This window comes from Aquila chrysaetos, chromosome 8 (assembly GCF_900496995.4).
Source record: "Aquila chrysaetos chrysaetos chromosome 8, bAquChr1.4, whole genome shotgun sequence".
Lineage (NCBI taxonomy): Eukaryota > Metazoa > Chordata > Aves > Accipitriformes > Accipitridae > Aquila > Aquila chrysaetos.
In genome coordinates, this window is record NC_044011.1 from 12301401 (window position 1) to 12324298 (window position 22898).

The 22898-nt window shown below is 40.9% G+C and overlaps 1 protein-coding gene across 4 annotated transcripts in view; it reads left to right on the plus strand.

The window, feature by feature from the left end:
* GRM1 (glutamate metabotropic receptor 1) overlaps positions 1–22898 on the plus strand; it is a 195752-nt gene that overhangs the window by 116635 nt on the left and 56219 nt on the right. For all 4 annotated transcript variants that reach the window (XM_030023256.2, XM_030023258.2, XM_030023259.2 and 1 more), the window contains exon 4: positions 8153–8388. In XM_030023256.2, the coding sequence (XP_029879116.1) occupies positions 8153–8388 (236 nt within the window). The remainder of the gene's footprint in view (positions 1–8152; positions 8389–22898) is intronic.

Genomic DNA, 22898 nt, shown 5'->3' on the forward strand with positions numbered 1-22898 from the left:
AGAGCTGTGTCTTTACCTGTTCTCTTTCCTGTATGTACCTTTCTGTGTATTTCTAGCCTGTCTCCCCTCCATATGATATCTCTCTTTCCACTCCTTCAGATCTGGCCTGAGACTTGAGTAGTTTGTAGTTGGCTGGAGCAGAGATAGGAAGCACTCTATTCCCCTTTCTGCCTTTGCATGGTTGCACAGAAAAGACCTCAGACTCTAAGACTTTCAGAGAGGGTGGAAGTCTTAACAAGAACATTTCTTTCTAACTATCCTCCCTGAAAAGGGACTACAGTTGAGTTCTCCGTGGCAGGAGCTACCTCTTACTATCCATGTTCATTCTTCAGTGGAGTCTTTGTGCACGTAATTTGCAGCACAGCAGCAGCAAGGGGATAAAAAAATCCCCAGGAACTGGTACAGAGAAGCAAAGATAAACCTCTCTATTTTCAGATTTGGGTGTATTAGTAAGATGTTAAAAATCTTGGATTTGGCCACACATATTGGAGCCCAGGAGCACCTTATATGAGGCACAATGTTAAGAATAAGGCTTCCTATTTGTGTGTGTTGTTTAAAATTGGGTAGTCTCCTCCTCCCTATACACGTGCTTTCATTTGAAAAAGATATTGCAGTTTCATGATGCCTCACGTTGTAAATTTCAAATAAGCGGAGCAAGGCTTCAATCCTCTTGACAGTCTGGGGTGAAAGCATGTGTACAGCTTTTGAAAAATTCAGCTGTTGCCTTAGAGAATGTATGGTTGCTGATTTTCCAAGATATGCACCATTGTGCACCCTTGAGAATGGTAAAATCTTTCCTGCGTGAAAGCAGCAACTACATTTACAAAAAACTGCACATGCCAACCGTGTCAAGAATCCTCACAGTAAAGACTCCCCAAGATCACGCCTGCATGATAGGCAGTTAAATTACATTATGCAAATTGCATGCAAATATATGCACCACATACGATAATTAAAACTTTCCTAAATACATATTTGCAAAATACAATCCATCATGGTCCATGAGGTTATAATCTACATTTTTTAAATGAACGGTGCAAAAACTCTGAAAATTCACACAGAAGTGAATGATAATGATTTGAAACATACCGACCTATCATTTATCAACTTAGGTTCTTTGCAGAGTGTCACTCATTCAAAAAAATCCACCAATTCACTAAATAAAAATTGGAAGCCCTTACCAACAATTTGTGCTTGCATAAAATGCAAGAGCTAATGTGCTACTGTGACCGTGCACCTTCAGTAAATGTGGATGGGAAATGAAAAATTGCATATGCAAAGTTGTGAAACAGGACCTGTCAAGACCAGAAAATTTACTAAGAAATATGACAAAGCGCTTGCAGAAAGTGGCTTTGGGAATTATTTTTAAACTTTGTCTTTCAATTTCTCTCAGAAAATAGCACCTTCTGTAGGATGTTAGAGTTCAAACCATGACAGGTACATGTAGCTGTCTCAAAGGGAGCAGGGTTGACTGACAAATCATACTGGTCTCTTTCTGAGTTACGCTGGTGGTCTGTAGAGATGTCCAGCCCAAGTCCAGGCCAGGTCTGACAATCTGTAGTCCATGACAGGATTACAACCCACAGTGGCATACTAGCGCTGTGTGAGTTACGAGTCTAAAGTCAGTAACTGCACAGTCTGGCACCAAATGCTCCTCTTGTACCTCCTTTTTGAGGAGGGGGGGGAACAGGATGACTGTCAAGGCAGCAATCTTTTCTCTCCCTCTTATTTTCCATTGCCCTCCTGGGCGGAGTTTCTGTGGTTTTCTCCTCCTGCTTCCATTTTGCACAGATGATATTCCCACGATGCTTTCAGCTGACTTGAGTCAGGACTGACCTGTGAAGGTCAACATCTAGGAGAAATCTAAAGGCTGGAATTCAAGTTACATTTGAGCCCCACACAGTTTGTGGGGAAAGGGAACAGGTACAAATCTCTCAGTACCTTGTGATGCCTGCTGCAAAAGACAGGCAGCTTGGGAAGGTGATGACTCCTGCCTACCTCCATCTATGCCTGCAGGAGCAAAACTGCTGGCCTAGAAACCTCCTTTTTTTCTTTCAGCTGACAAGATTTAGTGAATTTGATTCTTCTGGTTTTAAGGAGGTCAGTCAGTACTCAGCAAGCCTCAGGTTTTAGTGTGACAGTATACAGCCTTTCAGCTTGGTCTTGCCAGCAGTGAGATACAGGCTTCTCTGTAGCCATGGGACTAATCTCTGAAGATTGCCAGGACTTGCCACGCATGTAAAAGTAAAACTATGCTTTTTAAGAATTCCTGGTTTGGCAACTGAGGAAAGCTCTCCCACCTTTCAATGCAAGTATGTAGCACTTGCAGAACAAATGAGTGCAAAAATGGCCTTTTTTTCTCATGTTTGAAATAATGCTCATTAACAGTAACAATCAGCACCTTTCAGCTGACATTGGTGATCACTGGGATTGACTGCTAATGCATAAGCCTAAGGAGGAAAGTCACTTTCCCAGTTGCTGACTTGTGAATATTGGACAGTTTCAATTTTCTTTACATGGCATCTTCTTTTTGAGGCATGTGTTACACAGACACTGAATATCTTTGGTAGAGTTCCCTATTGCCAGAGAATAGGTCATCCTCTTTCACAATAAGCTAAGTTGTACAACTCCAGCATGCAGGCAGGAGAATCTGTGCTGGATTTTCTGGTGGGGCTCTGTAAGAGAAGACTTTCATAAAAAGAGAAAATTGAATTTGCAGGCTTCCAGGTCTGACCAGCTCTGGAAATCCAGAGGCATTGGCATTTATCAGAACCAAATAACAAATTATTTAAACTCGACTTATCACTATTTAGGGGTTTACAGCATTTTGAAATGCCTCTAAAGCAGTGTCTGACCACCACACAGAAAGATGATTTTGCAAAAAGCACTTTCCAAGTAAAATGTCCAGCTTTTTATTTATATAATCCAGCATATAATAATTGTCCTCAAAAATAAAGATATTGGCATATATAACAAAATGGCATGGCACTTTACTGAATGTTGAATTCTTTTCGTGGTGCTGTCCTCATATTTAAACCTATTAGAACTTTATCATAACAGCAGGCCAGCTGACAGCCTTGAGAGCAATGATAAAAAGGCATTCAGGAACGTGCTCTGTGGGAACGTATATTGATGTGACAAGGAAATTATATTGACATGTGCTTTAGTTTTGTTGAAAGGAGAGAAAGGCAAGAATGTAGACTCTGATCCTTTTGTGTGACAGTTATGGTCACCTGGGGCCCTACTACCCTACCTGAGTGGGATATCTGCAGGAAGCGTCTGTGAAGCTTGAAAGTTTGAAACTAGTGTTTCCAATTTACATTGGTATAGCTACATATAACATTGTTTTCAAAGTGGATAAAAATATCCACTAGCACAGGAACAGAACCTGTACAAACAAAAAAGAGAGATGGAAATTATTTTAATATGATTGATTTATTTGGTTTTATAATGACAAGAATATCTGCCATAGGCAGAAGGATTATTGCAAAAATAATTCACTTAGCATTTTAAAGGGCTTTTTGCTCTTAATTTCTTTTATATATTTTACGACTTGGCCAATACAGCATAAACCCCCCCCCCCCCCCCCACCTTATCATGAATGCAAGCTTCTTAAGAAAACATTACCTTAGCTAATGCAAAGGGAGTTCACAAAGCTGCTAATGATGCAGCCCTTCAGACAGAGGAGTCTAAATCAGTTGCCCCCTACAGCTTTGGGCCATCAGATCAAGCCTTGTAAGGGTGCAGGAATCAAATTGTCAGTCAGTGTCCATGACTGCCAAGCATGTTTCATTTTGTTTACCTGTGAAAGGATACTTCCTCCTACAGTAATCACAGGGCAAGTAGTCTTCATAAACAACAGCATGTTTTCTTTTTGCATGTTTGCTTATTTGGAAAAAGCATCTGGAATAGTAATGCTTTGAGTGTGGTGTGGGGAAGCAGAACTGCTGCTGCATAGTTTAAGAGTTAAGTCCTGAGGAGATGAAAATAGAAAGCCTGATTGCTGGTTGTCTCATCAGCCCTTGTGAAAAGCAGCTGACAGTGTTCATGTTTGGAAGAGGAGAGGAAATTGGAAATCTATTACATTTCTCCTGGTATTTCAGTCACCGGCATTATATGTGTCTGCAATTCAGAAAATACAGAGAGGCTAAGATGCTGAGGCCACAACTCAGAAATGTCCATTGTGACACATTAGCATAATAGTAAACTGGTTAAGAAAAAAATAGCTTTGTTTCTTCAAACTCAGCCTGTGATAATGGGAAATAGGAATTCTGAAGCTAGGTGGGGTAGCTCTGGGCTTTTTGCCTTTCTGCTTGATTTTCGTTTGTGACTGAATGCTGAAATTTGGATTTGGCATCATGAATGTCAGCCATCAGACTGGGACTTGGACCAAGAGTAGCTTGCAGAATATCAGTGACCATTTTGATTGTAATAACCACCACAAACCCATAACAAAAGCAGTTGGTTCTTTCTCTCCTAAGAGCGAACAGAGTGGTTGCTGGTTTGACACCCACACCCTTCTCCCTCACTGTTTCTGTCTTCACACTTTAAACCCCCTCACAGAGCTTCAGATCAACTGTTGCACAAGACACCTGGCATGTTTCAAGGCCAGAGTCACACAAAGCTTACAATGGACACTCATCAGGGAAGGCAGTTTGGGTGATGGATATTGGGCCACCTCCTGAAATCTTCAGTAAAGGCACACAGAAAGATGGTTTTGCAAAAAGCGCTACGTGTGGTGCTACTTGCTACTCAGCAGGATAAAAGAAGGAAAGTAGGTGGAAAGTACTCGATTCTGACAACAAAAGAATAGTATGTGCTGCCTTTTTTTAATGAGATTTCATTTTTCGGTTGAATCAGCTATTGGTCTTGTGATTCTGTCACTGACACGCACAGTCATCTGGACTTCAGTATCATGCTGTTGCCCAGCATTAGAAATGTAAATTTTTTTAACATTGTCGTTTGGAACACTATCCATTTATTCACACGGCATTAAGGATGCACAGTTCCCAAACGATCCTTTTTTTTTTATATATATATATACACACACACACACATACATGCAGTAAAAAGGAATATAGGCAGAGATCATAACAAGATCTTAGGTCTCTGATAATCCTCCCACGGCTGCTGGTAGGGCTGCCTGGCCCCCTTAGGGCACCTTCCAGCACAGCCAGCATGCAGCCGCCAGGATGGCAGGGGTCCCCTAAGACTCTGGTTTGCTTCCTTGACTTTACTGAAAGTAGAGCAAAGCTCCCATACGAACTTCAACACATATGAATTTTTTCTCTGATTCCAGTGCCTTTTCTTCACGTTTCGCTGCACACTAAACTTATCAGACAGATTTAACAATTTGAGGAGTTGAAGAGAGAACAAAAAACATTTGAGGCCAGAAAAAGACAAAGAAACATTAGGTGACAATCTGGGTTCCAATTTAGGAGAACTTTTCCATCAGCTGCCCTCAGAGAACTTGAAATACACTTTCTCTTTGCAGAGTTGCTCTGCTTTGCCTTCAGAGTGAATGTGGCAATTTTCCAAGCTAAACTTACAGGGGAGGGGAAATAAATCACTCTAGTGTTTGGCTGGTAGGAATCCAAGCAGTAGAGGAACTACCTCCTTTCTAGAAAGTCTTGTAAAAAATGGCCAGATTTACTTAATCTTTTCGACTCACTAATGTTTCTGCTTGAGTCTACAGTTTGCAAGCCATAAACATTGTGACAAATAATGAAGTAATCATGCAATTAGGACTCAATTACTTATGCTGTAAGAGTGACCTCTTGCTTGTTTTTCTCCCACATGAGAAGAAATAAATATTGTGTCGTCTTCTCCCCTCTGGTGCTAGTTTACAGCTTGAACCATCTGAAATCCAGAAAGTTTGTTCTCCTGTTTTACCTCTGTAGGGTTATCTAGACCATGGTCTGTTGTGAGGCAGTCAGAGTGCACGGTACGTTTTCCTAGTTGCCCTCAGCATACGGACAAGTGAGGAGGGGGGGATGCAGAGAGGATGAGCTGTGACATCTTTCCCTCTCCAAAACTCAGGGCAGTGTAGTGGGGCAGGGAGCAGGGACAGACAAATTGTGGCTTTTGAAAGCTGTGTGCTCCTGTGGCAATTCAAGTGCAGCTGTCAGGCCAAGGCTGTGCCACGTGCTTATCATTCGGGCTAGATTGGTACAAGGGCAGGAGCTGGGTAACCCGCATCGCTGGCTGTAGGAAGAAGTGACCCAGCAGGTGCTGCTGGGTTCAGCCTGGCAGAGAGAGCAACTTTGGGATACCGCATGGTGCCCAGCCCTTTTCCACAGCGGGGACTCTTCAGCCATCACTGTCTCCCTCTCGTGACCTGCTCCCTGTGCTCCCCCTGCTCTCCGCTCTCGTACCACATGTGAGGTGCAGCACGCACACACGCGTATCTCGTGCTGCTTGGCTGTACGAAGATACGGGTCAGTGGTTTGTAGGCTCAGAAATTTTGGGCAGTTCTACTGCAAGGCATTGGCAAAGGGGGAAACAGAGAAGAATTCCTGGCTTGATGGTGCCATGTAGTGCCATCTTGAAGTATAACTTTGTAAGTCCCCAGGCCCAGGTTGAAAAGAAACTGTTGATCGCTCACTCAGTGGGCTGCCAGAAATCCCATGTCTTATATAACTTCCTGTAATGGAGGCTTGGGTCTTGTGTCTGGTAGAGAAAGCATTCAGTACGTAGACTTTTCTGTATTTCCATGGAGACGTGCCATTTTTTTTCCAGGTGCCTACAGCACAGATGCAGCAGTTAACATGAATGTCAGCTGAACCATGCAGCTGTTCAGCCTGGTGGCTGGGGACCAAAGACTCACACGTGCCCAATGCATAGTCGCTTTACACCTGTTTGACTAGAACTGTGACAGAGCTTGCTACTTCATACCTGGTCTATTTTCCATTGTGGAGTCCCAGGCACATCTCTGCCGTCTCACACCTATGCCCTCAGCTGGTATGGTCTGCACCCCAATGCTCTTCTGAAGGCTGTGTGTAAGAGGCTCCTAACAAGGACTGTCTTTCAGTCTGTCTGGAGTGCAGGATGCAAGCCTCTTTTGGGTGAAACAGAGACTTCTCTCTTAGTGGTCAATCGCATTTTTCCTCTTGAGCTCTTTGCTGCTGGAAGTGCTTCATCTGTCTGCTTTTCACAGCAGCAGTGCCGCCAATTTGATTGTGAGTGGATAGAGCTAGATCTGAGGTGCCAGAATAATCTATTTCTCTCATGACATGCCCAGCATATTAAAATTAAGCAATGGCCCCGACTTACATTTGCACTTAAATTAGACCGTAATAGCACTGTTCTTAGGGGATCCTAATAAGAACTGGAGAATGACACTAAATCGATGGACTTCTTGTTGAAAGAAATAAACTAAAACTCAGATGCTAAGCCCAATGGACTTTGTTCAAACCTGTTAAAATAGACTTTCCATGAAATAATGTTGTTAAGAAAGGGTTTTATCTTCAGGTTTTTAAAAGTATCTCTTACCTGAATAAGCAGAGGAATAAAATAGAAAGCCATCGTTTGCTTAAAAAAAAAAAAAAAAAAAAAAAAAGGAGGAGGAGGGAAAAAAAAAAAGCATGTTATCACAAATTCCATGCAGTGCAAGAATAGCATGTGGTTTTCTTTTTAGTTTGGTCAACTTTATCGAGTATTCTTATTCCATTCTCTTCCAACACAATGCATTTCTCACTTTGTTTCATGTGAATTACTCTTCTAGCTGTAAGATCCATGCATGCTGAGATCTCTTCTGCAAAACACCCAGGATCCTGGCTTAGTTTCCTTTGCATCGATATTGATTCTTTCAGTTTCCATCCCTTACAGGACAGCCTAAATAAGGCAGAATCTCTTCAGTCGTAAAGGCATCACACCAGAAGCTATGCCCAAAAACCCTTTCCAGAGGGACAAGGATAAATCCTCATCGTTCCAAATGAGTTAATGAGGACTCTGCCTGAAATCAGTCAGACTGCTCATTACAAGTCTCTGTCACTGTGCTTTCTTCTTTTCCTCTCTGTCTGAATTTTACACGTACCTTTAGATTCCCCCTTAATCACTTGCTTCCAAGGGTGTTGGCTTGCCTTTGGCTAGTTGATTTTTCAAAACAAGCTTCCTGTCTTTGTGTAATAAGTGCTTTTTTGCCTCTTTTCAGTGATGGTTGGGCAGACAGAGATGAAGTCATTGAAGGTTATGAGCCTGAAGCAAACGGAGGCATCACTATCAAACTGCAGTCTCCAGAGGTCTTGTCATTTGATGACTACTATCTGAAGCTGCGTCTGGACACCAACACCCGCAACCCCTGGTTTCCTGAGTTCTGGCAGCACAGATTTCAGTGCCGCATCCCGGGGCACCCACTAGAGAATCCCAACTTCCAGAAGAACTGCACTGGTAACCTGTTAACTATTTTCCTGTTTGAATCTGTGCTCTGGCAAAAATTTGTCTTTGGGGTTTTTTTTTGTTTGTTTTTGGTTTTTTTAAATGTATGAATCACTGGTGAAAAGTGCCAACCCCAAATCGTACAGATATAAATCCCAGTTCTGGCAGGAGTATGTCTGGCACTGGTTGCACAGCCTCCTCTCAATTTAGTTCTGCTCTGTTATAGAGTGACTTGTTGCCTTTTCATGTTTTAGGGCTATGCTGAGGTTGACAAGTGTGTCCAAATTTGTAATATGGCTTGTGAAAAATAAGTAACCATTACATTTTAACAAAAATAGGAACAAATTTAAACTTTTTTTCTCCAAGTCAGCTTTTCTGATCAGCTGAATAATCAGGAAATTCACAGAAAATATGGCAAAAAAACAAATTTTAAAGAAAATTTATGAGTCTTAAAATTGACCGGTCATCTCCTTCACCCTTTTTTTTTTTCACCCATTAAAACTTTAATAGTTTGTTTCCTCTATGTAGCACTCGTACAAAAAACATGCTGTCCTACAGATAGAAGTAACTCTCAACTCATAGCAAGAGAAGCGTATCTGTACATAAACAGGTTTTCTCTTCCATGGCAGAATCTGAGAAAATAAACTAAAATGTTTTAGTAAGATTAAATTTATTAGTAAATTGAGTAAGAGGTGATCACTTTTCTGTAAAATACTTGCTGAATAACTTTTGCAAATTTTTTTTTGTAGTTTGTAAATATTTCATTTCTAGTCAAAAAGGTATACTCTGATAGTAAGGAAGTTACTCCATTAGAAAAAAAACTAATGAAGCCTGGCTTCCTATGGATTTCTGTCCTATTCTTTACATCTCTACCTCCTCTAACCTGTAGCAGTAACCTCAGTTGGTCTGCATGTGCTTCCTGAACTGAATTCCCTTAGTGTTTCCAGTTCGTCCCTTCTCCATCAGTAACCCTTCTTAAAAAGTTTCCACGTTACCTTTTGTCTCCCCCTGCAGTTCTCTTATAAACAGCTGAGACACATCACCAGATACTGTCACTGACTCACAACTGGCCTGATATGCTGACTGGGAGACAGGTGGCCCATCTGGGTGCTGAGGGGCTAATGACAAGCCAGATGGGCTAAATAAATGTTGAGGTTATACTGGTATTTTTTCCTTAAAGGAGTCATTAACTTTGGACTCTACCAAAATGTTGATTTATGGTATCTATATTTAATTGGCTTTGAGAGTGCTTCAGCTCAGACAAAGGAGTTAATATAGGTCAACAAGGGCAGATATTACTAAGGAGAAGTTGAATGATGGATGCACAGTGCAAATGCGTAGCTTGCTTTCTTAAGAAAAGAAGCTTAAAATTGCATTGTTTTCTTCATTCTGTTCACATAAATACATTTCATGCTCATACTCTATAAAAAGGTCTCATTTCTGAGGAATCTCAGCAGCTGTTGTAAACACGGGTAGCTTGTTATCCAGCCTCTGTTTGGTTATGAAACTAAAAACTTTAGTCTGAACCAACATAGTCATTCTTCATCTGCTGCATCAAAGGCAAATACCAGGTGGTGAGTTCAAAACAGCCGAGATGGGCTACTTCTGCACAGAATGTGGAGATGCGTTTTGAGACAGTGGTTGCTGTAGACTCTAAAATTGTACTTGAGCCAGAAAGCTGTTAAACAAATTCATGGAAGAAAAACAATAAGGGCTGTCTTGTGGGAAAAAAACCAAACCAAACCACCCCAAACTGGCTCAGGACATCCCAGGGTTGAAGCCACTGGACATTGGAGAGGGTGCCACAAAGGTACTGTTACATGCCTGCCCTGGTGTTCTGTGCTTCTCAAGGTGTCAGGTATCAGAGACAGGAACTACTACATTCTGATAATGCTAGTGAAACACAAAAATATTTCTCTACATTGGTAGACTCTGATACTTAATAGTCACAATTTAGGCACTCAAACATCTTTCCCTCCCCTAAAAAGCTGTAAGGTTTTTTTGCATGAAGCCTCAAAATGTGCGATACTTTTTAAGCTTTGCTGAAATGCAATCAGCTCTTAAATTCAGTGGTGAACCACTGATAACCCTCAGGCTTATCACACACAACTAAGAAGTTCCCAAATGTCTCAGATCACCAAAGGGAAGCACCACAAGGTATCTATTCCCAATAATGGCATACCTACAGAATCAAGAGACCTACATGTCCCCAGTGAGTCTAGGGGCAATAAAATACTGTATTTATTTTTCTTTAACTGTGCAGAGCTGACTGGTGACTATCTGGCACCACCAAGCTTTCTGCACACATATCTTTATTTGACTTTTCTGCAGGGTTAAGAATGTCACTTCAAATACTAACAGCTTCAAATCTTGCTGGTGGAGCCTTTCTCTCCAAGCAGGTCTAGTCTGACAGTGCCAAGAAACTGCCTTCTTTACTTCTCACAGGTTTGGAGACAGGCCTTTTCACAAACTCTCTGTAAAAAAAGGAGTCTGAATTGCCTCTTCCCTCCTCCACAAAGTACCTCCATGCACCAATTTGAAGGAGAGAATCCATGCTGCTCAATAAATAATAAGCATTAATATTTGAAATCCACTAAAAGTGCCAATAGACGAAGTTCTGACTTCTTTGTGGTGCTACAAATTTAAGTACTGTTGCTACTACTGCATCATCCCAGGAAAATTATCAGTATTCAATACTTGTATCAAGCACCTTAACTCCATTATATCTAAGAGCTTTCACTCTTACCTCACAGTATTCCATCTATATTCCTGTAACAAGGTACATAGGGTCCTGCATTATGGAAAAAGCCGAGTCCCCTGTGGTTCCAGGAGTCCATGCACACTATTAGCATGCGTTGTGACTATCTTTGGGTCCTGATCTGTTCTGTGTTCCAGAAGTGCACTGGTAGTCCTTACTGAGAACAAAGTACACCCGTACTTTTGCATAGACGGAAATTGATTCAAAGCCAGTAGACTGCTCATGTTCATCTTCCGTGTGTGGAGCATTAACATCTCAGGAAACTAATGAAAAAGAAAGCCAAGGACAAAAATACTTGTGATATTTAGGGGAGCCTAGTGTATTTGTATTTACCCAGCAGTGGGTTGCCTAGGAGCAGCCAGAAACAAAAAAAGAGAAGGCAGTGTTGTTCTCTGACTACCTTATTAAAAAAGATTCGGAATACTTGGACCTATCCATTTTGAAAAGGAATCTAATTACAAAGTTTGTATTTGAGAATCTTCAATTACTGCCTGCCCAGTATAATTTGCTCATGTGCAACCTAATCACTTTACTGAGTGATTTATTCAGAATTGCCACTGGAATGTGAAGTTCAATTTTCAGCATTCATGGATAGGCAAGGACTTCTCCTCAAGCAATTACAGCTGCAATTTCCCACACCCTGTTACTGTTGAGTCAGCACTTGCTTAGGATTGCAGGCTCTCTATGAAGCAATGGAAAACCAGTTCCTAGAAATCCCCCTTCTCTGATGACAGGAATTACTGCTTGAATTCCCTCATTCAGTCCCTGAGATGACTGATGCTGTCCTTCAGGAATTCTCATGTTACACTGAGCTCTGAATGTATATGCATATTTTCGGGGAAAAAAGTCTATCTGGTCTAGACACTACTGGAAGGAAGCAAGTCCAGGTGCGTTCTACTCTGTGAAGTCTGTGGGGTGCCTAACAATTGGCCACATTTTCAGAATAGCTTATCTGCAGGTACTAGGGCTATATGGTAGTAGCACAGATTCTTGGGAAGAGAAGACAATCATTGAGAGTTTTCCAGGGACTGCTCTTTTGGATCATCCCTTCTTGCAAAAATTAAACAACATTTCCCACTTGGGTTGCAGCCAAATGAGTGGGAGCTATTTTTGACTCATTCTTTGCTAATGTTGTAGCCAAATGCCTCTCATAAGGGAATGCCTCTCTCCCTATCCCTCTCTTTCCCCCCTCCCCCTTTCTCTCTCTCTCTCTCTGCTATAGGAGATATTCTTCCTCAACACAATAGGATTCAAATCTAGAAGTTTTCTTATATGCAGATATATTGGATCTGGCTGGGATGAAGTTAACTTTTTTCATAGCAGCCCTCGTAGTGCTGTGCTTTGTATTTGTAGGTAGAAAGGTGTTGATAACACACCAGTGTTTTGGCCACTGCTGAGCAGTGCTGGCACAGCACTGAGGCTCTCTCCACAACCACCACCACCCCTGCTCCCCCAAATGCCAGTAGGCTGGGAGTGGGCAAGAAGCTGGGAGGGGACATAGCCAGGACAGCTGACCCAAACTGACCAAAGTTTCCATACCGTATGATGTCCTGCTCAGTAAGAAAAGCTAAGAGAAAGGAGGAGGAGGGAGGGTGTTTGTTATTAAGGCGTTTGTCTTTCAAAGCAACCACTATATACTGAGGCCCTACTTCCCAGCAAGTGGCTGGACATTGCCTGCTGGTGGGGGTAGAGAATAAATCTTTTTGTTCTCCTGTGCTTCCATACACAGCCTTTGCTTTTCCATATTAGACTCCCTTTATCTTGACCCATGAGTTTTAATTTTATTTTCTCTCCCCTGTCCTGCTGAGGAGGGGGACTGAGAGAGCAGCTTGGTGGGCACCTGCCAGCCTGCCAAGGTCAACACACCGCAGTAGAAAAGAGGTATTTGTATATGACCATTCTCCTGTAGTTTCCTTGATATCTAGCAGGCCAAAACCACTTCCAGTACAGAGTTCTTAAACTGTCCATGCCACTAAGGTACTTCCAATGTTTTCCATGTAGTAGCTACATTCTTGAGGAAACAAAGCATGTCCTGCAACTCTGCATGGACCCCTGACTCCTCATGAGGTTCAGAACTTCACACCATTCTTCATGCCCTTCAGATGAAAAGTCAGAACAGAGCAGACCATTTTAACACTAACAGAAAAAAGCTGTTTGTTTCTGAATTTGAGATACTAAGAGGCTATCTAACTCAGGATGGACCTGACACTAAGTTCCCTTAGCACGCAACCTCAGGCATTGCCCCAAGCAACAGTCATAACTTGTCTCAGTTCATCAGACAACTCAGCCTTTTTCACATTTTGGAGATTGTACAGAGATTACACACTGACAGCAAGATTAGGTGATCGACTGTGTGTCAGGCAACAGAGTTCAGATACCCTTCCAACAGTTCTGTAGGATGTTTTCTCCTCCCTGATCTGATAGAAATAGCCCAAATGGAAGTGTTTTTTTTTCTTCCTCACAAAACTACAGTGACAAATATTTCTCTGTTGGACTTGGTGAGCCCACATAGGCCAGAATTAAATGCAAGTCATACACAGAAATGGTGTAGAATTCAGTGCAGTGCAAATACTTGTACGGAGGTCTAACTGCTCTTTTACAGAATGCCTTATTCACCTCCTGGCAGATAATAGAATGGCTGTAGTTTATGTAAACCGGGTGGGATGACTACTCCCCTAGTACTACCCAAGAGACAGTTATGAAATTGGTTATGGAACTGATGCAAACATCACATTATGCTCACAGCAGTTCATCTGCTGGGACAACAAAATACATTGGCAGGCAATCAGCACAGACATTTTTCAACAGAGTGAAGTGGAACAAAGTGGGCAATTCATGATTCATTCATCGATTCAATTGGTCTTTGAGGAGAAGGATTATTTGTCAGTGAACGTATTTGTGGCAGACAAGAACAAGAAATGTAGATATTTTTTTGTTGTTCCAAAGGAGGTCACAGTCCAAGTTCCCTGTAGGATGCTTACTCATACCATGGTCATGCCACAAGGATTGCTTTATCTGCTAATTCCTGTCTCGGTCCAAGAGAACTACAATCAGTCTGAGTGCAGCCAGAGTCACAGAATCACAGGCTCACTCAGTCTGGAAGGCAGCTCAGGAGGACTGTAGTCCAACCCCCTGCTCACAGCAGGGTAAGCTATGAGTTCAGACCAGGTTGCTCAGGGCTTTATTCACTGGGGCCTTGAAAACCTCCAAGGATGAAGGTGGTACAGTGTCTCTGGGCAACCTGTTCCACTGCTTGAATGTGAAAAAGTTTTGCCTCATATCCAGTCTGAACTTCTCTTGTTTCAAGTTATGTCCATTGTCTCTTATCCTCCCACCATGCTTCACCGTGGAGAACCTGCTTGTCTCTTTTTGATAACCACTCCATAGGTATGAGGGACTGTTGTAAGGTTCCCCTGCAGCCATGTCTTCTCCAGGCTGAACAAGCCCAAGTCCTTCAGCCTGTCCTCAAGGGGCAAAGACTGCAGTTCTGGATCATCTTGATGGCCCTCTGCTGAATGTGCTCCAGGTTATCAGTGTCTTTCTATATTGGGGGTTCACAAACTGTATGCAGTATTCTAGATGCAGCCTGATGAGTGCAAATTAAAGGGTGGTGGTAGTGGGGAGGTAATCATATGCCACAGTCACCGGCTGTGCTATCAATACAACCCAGGATGCTACTTGCTTTCATTCCTGCCAAGGATCTGTACGGCCACCATATTCTTGCGTCAAATTTGGTCCTAAGAAGTTGTATCTTTTCCCATTTTCTTTCTGCATCAGCAGACTTGCTCAGAAAGAGGATATAAGCTTTTATCACACCTAAGTAGTTCTGGATGTCCACCATAAATCTTCATATCATGTCAAATCATGGGCAGAACATAATAATGATAGCAGAAAAGAGCTTGTGAGGAAGACTAAATATTGCAGAAAAGGCATTTATGCTTTGGTATGAATAATGCAGAGTCATACTTCTTGAGGAAAAAAAACTGCAGGGAACATAGATTATTTTGTCACTGTAAAGATCTTGAATCATCCACTTTGCTTGTATAGTCATAATCTGAAAGAGATGTGGAGCATGGTGTAGAGATGTTTTAGATATTGGAGACCCACACAGCAACACATGGAAAGAGTGGTGCAGTGTTACATGAACGTAACAGTTGAAGTACAAGAGTAGTATAGTTATGTCTATGGGACTTTATACCCAAGCTACTAAATCCAATCATTTCAACAAGTGCTTCTGGAGCCAGCTTGACTTGATTGCCTCTAGTTAAGATTTCTCTGAAAAGCATCCCTAAGTGTTTGCCACCATTATCACCCACTCATTAAAAAGTAACTGGTTTTATCTCATCCAGACATAGACAGCGTCCTTATAGTTTTAGCGAGGTTGGGTTTTTTTCTGACATAGGATAATACCGTCTTTTTAGAAGATCTACAGAGCCTCTACTCATGCCTGTCATGATGTTTGTTTTCCTGTATTTGTCTGTGAAGTTCTCCTTGATTGCACTTATTGCACCAGATAGGAAGATAGAAGACTGATGGCTGACCTGTTGCCATCCTCAGACAGTTTTGTGCTTGGCTAATGCATCTTTCAGACTACATCCAGTCCACCAGTAATGTAGTTCAGAGCTTCTCTTAAGGATTTTTTTCTCAAGACCCACCTTAGTTTTGAGGAATTTATATGAGATAACATGGGGCCCTCATTTTCTCTTATCAGTGGACAAAGTACTCCAGGACATGTACTTGTTTTTTCTACACTTTGCTGAAAGGGTGAATGCATTTCCAGTGAAAGTTGATCTGAGTGGTTTTCAGAGTGTTTCAGGTTATGTTGCGAGTTGGACAAATTAGATCCAGCAGACATTATTAGGGATCATTCTGCTGTGTCAGAGGTGCTCATAGGTGCTTCTTTGAGAATGTTCCTTTAATCTCAACATCTGCAAAGCTCCCCCATGCACCACCTGCCCCATGAGACTTTGCATCAGCAGAAGCTCCTATAGTAGGAACTACTTTCACTACAATAGGTCAGAAAAGTTAATTATAAGACAATAGCCTGAGCGCACACTCTGCCAGATCAGTCACTGCTTGTAAATCACCTGTGTGGTATGTAGGAGATACATTCATAAGCTCTTGAAGAAAGAATCAAGCTATTGTACTTTATGTATCCTGTGACTCACCCTCCCTAACCCTGCCATTATATACACAAGGTACCTGCAGTAGAGAAGGAGCTGAGTCCTGTGTCACTCTCTTTGTCTTCAGTATGAGGCAGGAGATCCTAGGATTCATCCCACAGTAGTGATCAAAACTGATCTCAATTTTGTGGGCACCTAGAATGAAGCCTATTAGGGACAACTTGTCTGAAAGAACTCTAGTTGCTACGCTTTTTAGTCAAGGCTTTTTTGCAGCAGATAAGAGAGCTGTAGTCTCATTTTATTTCCCAGGCAAGGTTACAGACAGCTTTTAAGGCTTAAAGAAGAGGAAGATTAATAATGTGCTTGTCTGTGATAAACCACATGAATTATTCAGATAAGACATTATCTATGGCCAGGGTTTTTTTGTTCATTTGCTTCTAGCTTATTTCTGTGTTTGGAAGAAAGCAGCTACATTTATCTAATATTTTATATTTCCAAAAATACTTTTAAACCAGGCTGTCAATCAAAATACAATAACAATAAATATTTTTCTTCTTTTGGGATCCATGAAAAGATGAGATCATCATCAAGTAAAGGAAAGAAGCAGTATACATATACCTTTGTAAATAGCATAGAAGACAATTTGCAGAACATATACATCTTACAGCAGGATATGAAAAAAGTTTTCTGAATCTAATATTAACACCTACATTTTTCCACTGTGGGTTTTAACAGTCAAAGTTTCCACTTCTGGGATTAAAACAATCCTTGGGTAGGTTTGTGACATTCAGCCTTCTCCATTACACGAATAAACCGATGGTGCTGCAAAGGAACAGGACACGTGAATCATGCTCCCTTGTACCTCCTCGGGGCTCCTGTCTCCTGTGCCTGCAGAACGACTGCTGAGACTGTCACAGGTGCTTTCAACTTGTGTCGGGAGCGTGGTGAGGACAAAAGCACACAATTAAAATTAATTTACTTGTTCCTAGAAATGAATTGTTTGTGCAGGTCACGCATCAGAACAATTAGCCTACATATAAGTATTTAACCAAATCAGTGAGTAAACCAGATGAAATGACACAAGTAACTGATCTGAAAACAGGGCCAACTGCCTTCTGTCAGCCCTTCTGGTCTTTTATTAGATCGTATCTTCCCTTTCCTCATTTACCTGTAGGTGGAAAGTTTTTAAACTCAGCTTGCAATTTTACGGATTGTCATTACTGCCAGCATTACCCAATAAATGCAAGTGAAAAGGAGATACAGTAGAGGCTAACATGTGTAGGCGCAAACCCATACACTCGCACAAGTCTAGCTACAGCCCAAAGATACCCTTTGTGCACAAGGATATTTTCTGAAAAATATCCAATAGAGTTCTTAAAATAAATAGTTTCCTCTTCATAGAGCTTGAGCAAGCAGTGGCATAAAGAACAATAAATTAGTAGCCTGAGTAGTAAAATTGAACCATACAAATCACACACTTTCCTACTCAGAATAAGCTGCATTGGTATCCATAAGGAGAATAATCTGATGGAAGGTGTGTGCTCCAAAGAGTAGCGCTGCCAGAATAAACTTCTGCTTTCCCGCTCATACTGGGAGGTCTGGGGGAGCGCAGGAGTCTGCTAGTGTGGAGGGAACTAGGGAAAAATAATGAAAACAGCTACTGCAGCTAGGCTGGGCTGCTGGCTGAGCCAGAGAGGGCCACTGCAGCACAGCAAGGTGTGAGACAAGATGATTTCCAAAGGTTTCCTTTAGCTCAGATTTTTGAGATTCATATAATAGAAAGCAGTTTTGGAGGAACCTGCAAGTTTGAACCTTTAATTTAGCTCTGGATTCAGGCTCAGCTCTATAGGGATGGAAGATCAGGGCTGTTCTCTTCAAAGCAATAGCACTCTACACATCATGCTATGCAGCATCCTGTCTACTTTCTGCAAAGGCCAGTTTATTCTGCCTGTTTTTCCAGGTTTATTTTGCCTAAAAATTCACATCACAAGGGCCCATTTACTTGTGAGATGGCAAGTACTTCAGTAATTTGGGTTTGGCTGGGCTGGATAGCCTTTTTTCCTACATTGCCACATTTGGCTACACCCAGGAAAAAAGGAGGTGTGCTAAAATGAATGCTTTTAAAATTCTTTCAGATCTGAAAGAATCCTGCTTCTGTTTTTCTATTGAATTGAATGTGCGAATAAAGATTAGGGTTACTTATTTTATCTTCTGATTTGCTTAGCTCTAGTTTGCTGCTAATCAGCAATGCATTGTCCTCATGCAGACATCACTCAGAAGCTTCTAATCTTAGCTTAGCTTTAGAATGAATCTTTTTTGCGATACTGTACTTGAACACAGCTCTGGGCATATGTCCAGTTAAGGGGAAAATGAAGTAGATCTTTGTGATCTGTGTATTTGCAATTAATGTATTGTGCATTGCAAGGGTTACAAGAGAACATTTGGATCCTCCTAACAACCATTTGAAAACTACGCTTAATTTAAACCAAAAACCATGAGTGTGCTCTGTTAAATTATAACATGGTCCAGCTAGGCACTAGTTAGGGTGGCAGAGGCCACTTTGCTCCTCAGCTCCAGAGCAGCTGCCTTTGATCCCGGGAAGCAAGGGGAGTCTCCGAGAGCACCTGCATGGCTGCAGGGCTGCTGTGTAGTCTGGGCGCGCAGCGATTACTCATGTTGCACGTGAAATCCACCCCATCAGCATGCAGCCATGTGCTTCCAGGAGGCTATCCCTTCAGACAGAAGGTTTCTTGTGTGACAATATGGTCTATTTAAAAAAAACAAAAAACAAAAAACAAAAAAAACCCCAACAAAACCTAATGCAAAACCAACAGTAAACTTGGAAAAGGAGAAATTTGGAAGGAGATTATTTCTGCAGAAATGAGATACTTTGGTGTTCATATTGAGTTATACTTGGGCATAATGCCGGTGTTCTTAACACCACCTTAACAATAAGAACAGAAGTTGAGAAAGAAGTGGTTTGTTCTTTTAGAATAACAATAAAAGAAAAAGAAAACCTATAGTACTGGCTGATGGGTGGTACACTGTCATGCAAGAATTCTGAAACCCATTTTAAATCAATAGTGTTTTAAAGCATGATAAATATTAGATATCTTTCCTGGCTATTCTTCAGACTCATACAGAACCACTGGAATTTAAAATAGAAAAAGACCAGTTAGGGCAGCTAGTCTGGTCCTGCCAGCCATGGGCTCGTATCCTACCACGAGGGGAGTACTTGGTCTGATGTTAACATGGATATTGACTCATATCTTTGAAGTCCTCAGGATCTCATGCCTGTATACTGACAACCATGAGCTAGTACTTAAATGTTTACAGGTGTAGATCAGTGGATGGAAAAGAGCTTATGTGATTTATTCCATTTGCTGTCCCCATGCTAGATAGGAGCACAGATGTCCAGAGAAGATAGGCTAATGAATATGTGTATGAATATGTGTATGAATATGTGTTCTTTTCATCCTATTTTTCCACTCTGATCTAAAGACCCTGACTAATAGTTTTGGGTGTTGTACTGGTGCCGAATATTTAACATGCACTGGGACTAAATTTCTGTAAACTTATTTGCCCCATTCAGTGGCAATACATTCTATGGTTAATATGAAGGTTGTTTATTTTCAACTCTGAACCAGCATTGCCTGATGAAGATACCCAAAATTAGGCTCCTGAAGTGCATGCTGTGAGACCTAGATAAACTGGCCTCATTTTTAAGGGTACTGATCTCCCATAATTCCCGTGGAAGTCAACAGCAGCTAGAGAAGTTCAGGTATTAATCAAGTCAGTTAATTAGGTGCCTGAATATGTATTCAGGTTCCTAATTTAAGTATCTAAGGTGGTTAATGTTCTGAAAGCTGCAGTGCAATTACTGAGTTCTGTCTCTTTCTTTCAGATAAAGTCTTAGGCTTCATATGAAAAGCATGACACTTGAAATTTAATCAGTCCTATTTCCTGTACTTTTCATTTTTCCATCATTGTGTGTTATAATAGGATATCTGTAAGGGTATCTGACTCAGCTTTTTTTTTTTTTTTTTTTAAATTAAGAGTGAAAAGCACAAATAAAGCGAACCAAATAACACAAAACTCTGCAAATATTTCTTTACATTCATAAATGAATTTGATTTAAAGTGTATTCATTCTTGTCTCATGTAAGAGTAGCAGCAACATATTATCTGCTAGACTTGTTCCAAATAACAGATCTGTTAAGAATAGTTGTTCTAAATCTGTCTTTAATGGAGTGTGTGAATAAGGCAGCAAGGTTATGTAGTTACCTGAGGGAGTGGGGAAGACTGAAGGTTGGGTTTTCTTTCTTTTTAATTGTTTCTCCACAGGAGTTCAGGTCATGTAGAAAATGGGCTCTGTGGAATCCTGTCCTTAGAGAGACTGGGTCAGGATCCAGGATGGCACTGGAGGAAGGCTGTAAAGAAAGCAGGAGAAGCAGGCACATCCAAGATCTCTGTGATAATAACCAATTGCATTAAAATGGTGCCTGAGGCTTTGGGAGCACGGGCATTTGTAGGACCCTGCAGAGTCTGAGACAGGCTCAGAGATAGTTTATTGTTGGACTGGGAGTGACAGAAGAAGCTACAGGACACACAGTAAGAGTAACAAATTGAATTCCCTGTTGTCATTCCCAGGAAAGGGGACAGAAGAAAAAAAGAGAAAATAATTAAAAAAAAAAAGAAAGAATGAAAGTCGAAGAATAAATTGGGACTGGGGGATCATGAAGCCAGATCAGAGTGTGGCCTCTGACCAGGATCAGTCAGGGCAAAAGCCCTCCTTTCCATTCACCCTGTTTGTGAATCTTCCATTAAAATAACTGTTATTGCCTATGTCCTTTAAATGCAAATACTGAGATTGACCGTTCAAATGTCTTTGTCAGCATTAAATTTTAGTCAGCTAATGAAATAATAAGATGGATTTTGAATGCTGTATTAGGATTTGAAATCAGTGTCTGCTGATTACATGTACAAACCATTCAATCAAGGAACAAAAAAAACCTCAGCTGGCATATTTTATTCCTGTTTATAAGATGAAATATTCATTTCTAATTAAAATAGGAGCTGAGAAATAATGTCTTGCTGCAGAAGTTAAATAATAATTTCAAATAAATAATAGAACATGTTGTGGTCATTTTGCAGGCAGTTTGTACACAGTCCAGCTTTTAAGAAAAACAAATTAATCATAATAATTATTTGTCAAGCTCTCATAATAATTACTCTCTGTCTCTGAGAAAGGCATTGGAATCACTTCAGATTATCTTCTTTGTTGCCTGTTTCTAGAATGAACATGTCATTTAATGTTATGTCCTAACCATCTCAATTAGAGTAGATTTTTTTAAGCCTAAACTGCTTCCGACTTGATGGATTTCTCAAGTTCAGAATCACAGGCAAAGTTTTATAGATTTCTAGCCTTGATTATTACATTTGGGTATTTGACTGTAGGTACTAACAAGCCACTGTCATTCTGTGCCAGATTAGCAGTCAGTTCCATGAGTCTTCCAAGAAGTGATCACAGTATTTTATTTGGGGATGAATTTCCATAAGCTAGAAGGGACAATTATTGATTTCTTTTATGATCATCAAGTAGGTTAAATATCTTTACAGCTTACTTGCTTCATGTTGGAGTTAATTCCAAACAACTTCATTAGAATGTGCATAATAATGAATGTTCCTAATTTTATGTGCATTATGGTAGTTGTAAGTATAGTCCCAGTTTGGTGCATGAATGCAGCCACGAAAAGGATGGCAGATAAATACAAAGTCATGTTTCATTTCAAACCATTTGAACTGATACCGAACTGTGTTTGCCTGGGAGTCCAAGATACAGAAATTGATTTATCTTAAATAGGGACAGTTATTTTCTTCTGTTGTTTTCCGGTCTATTAATTCCAAAGGACAAGAATTAAGATAATAGCCAAAATGAGGTAATCAATAACCTTAAAACTTAACCTTCTTGTCAATTTTTGGTTATGTTCCTTCGCTGTTGGACATTCCGTGAATTGTATTTCTCAAGCTGATTGCATTGCAGGAACACATACAAATATCACAAGTGTGGATCTTTCTTTTTGTTTTGAAGGGGGCTGGTTTTTTTACCCTATGCTGAGCTATACTCAGTATATCCTTCAGTTTCTATTTCATTAAAAAACAGTCTTCAGTTCAGAACTATTTTATCATGAACATTCCACTAAAAGCTAGGAACAAAGAGAAGCAATGCTAAAATTTCCTGCCAAGCTTTTAACAGCTTATAGCAGTGGATATGTACAGCAGAGGTTTCAAACACCAGCTTGCAGGCTTGTTTAGAGGAGAAAGTATCTCAGCAAATCATCCTCATACGGCCACAAACCCTAGTTTTTTTCCTAAGTAAAATTCCTTATGAAGAATTTTAGCCCATTGGAAAGAAACACAAAGGCTTCAGGCCATACTGTCATTCTGTACAGGAGCTTTATTAGGCTGGTGAGCTTCTGTCAAGCCATCTGCTATAAGTGGATCTCTCCAGACCTGCATTTAACAGCATGTGCCATATACACTAACTTGTAGAGGAAGTTCTCTGCTTGTTATCCAGTTTCCTGCTCTTTTTCCTATTGCTATAACTACTTTCTGTGGACACGTATTCTTGCAACTTTTCAA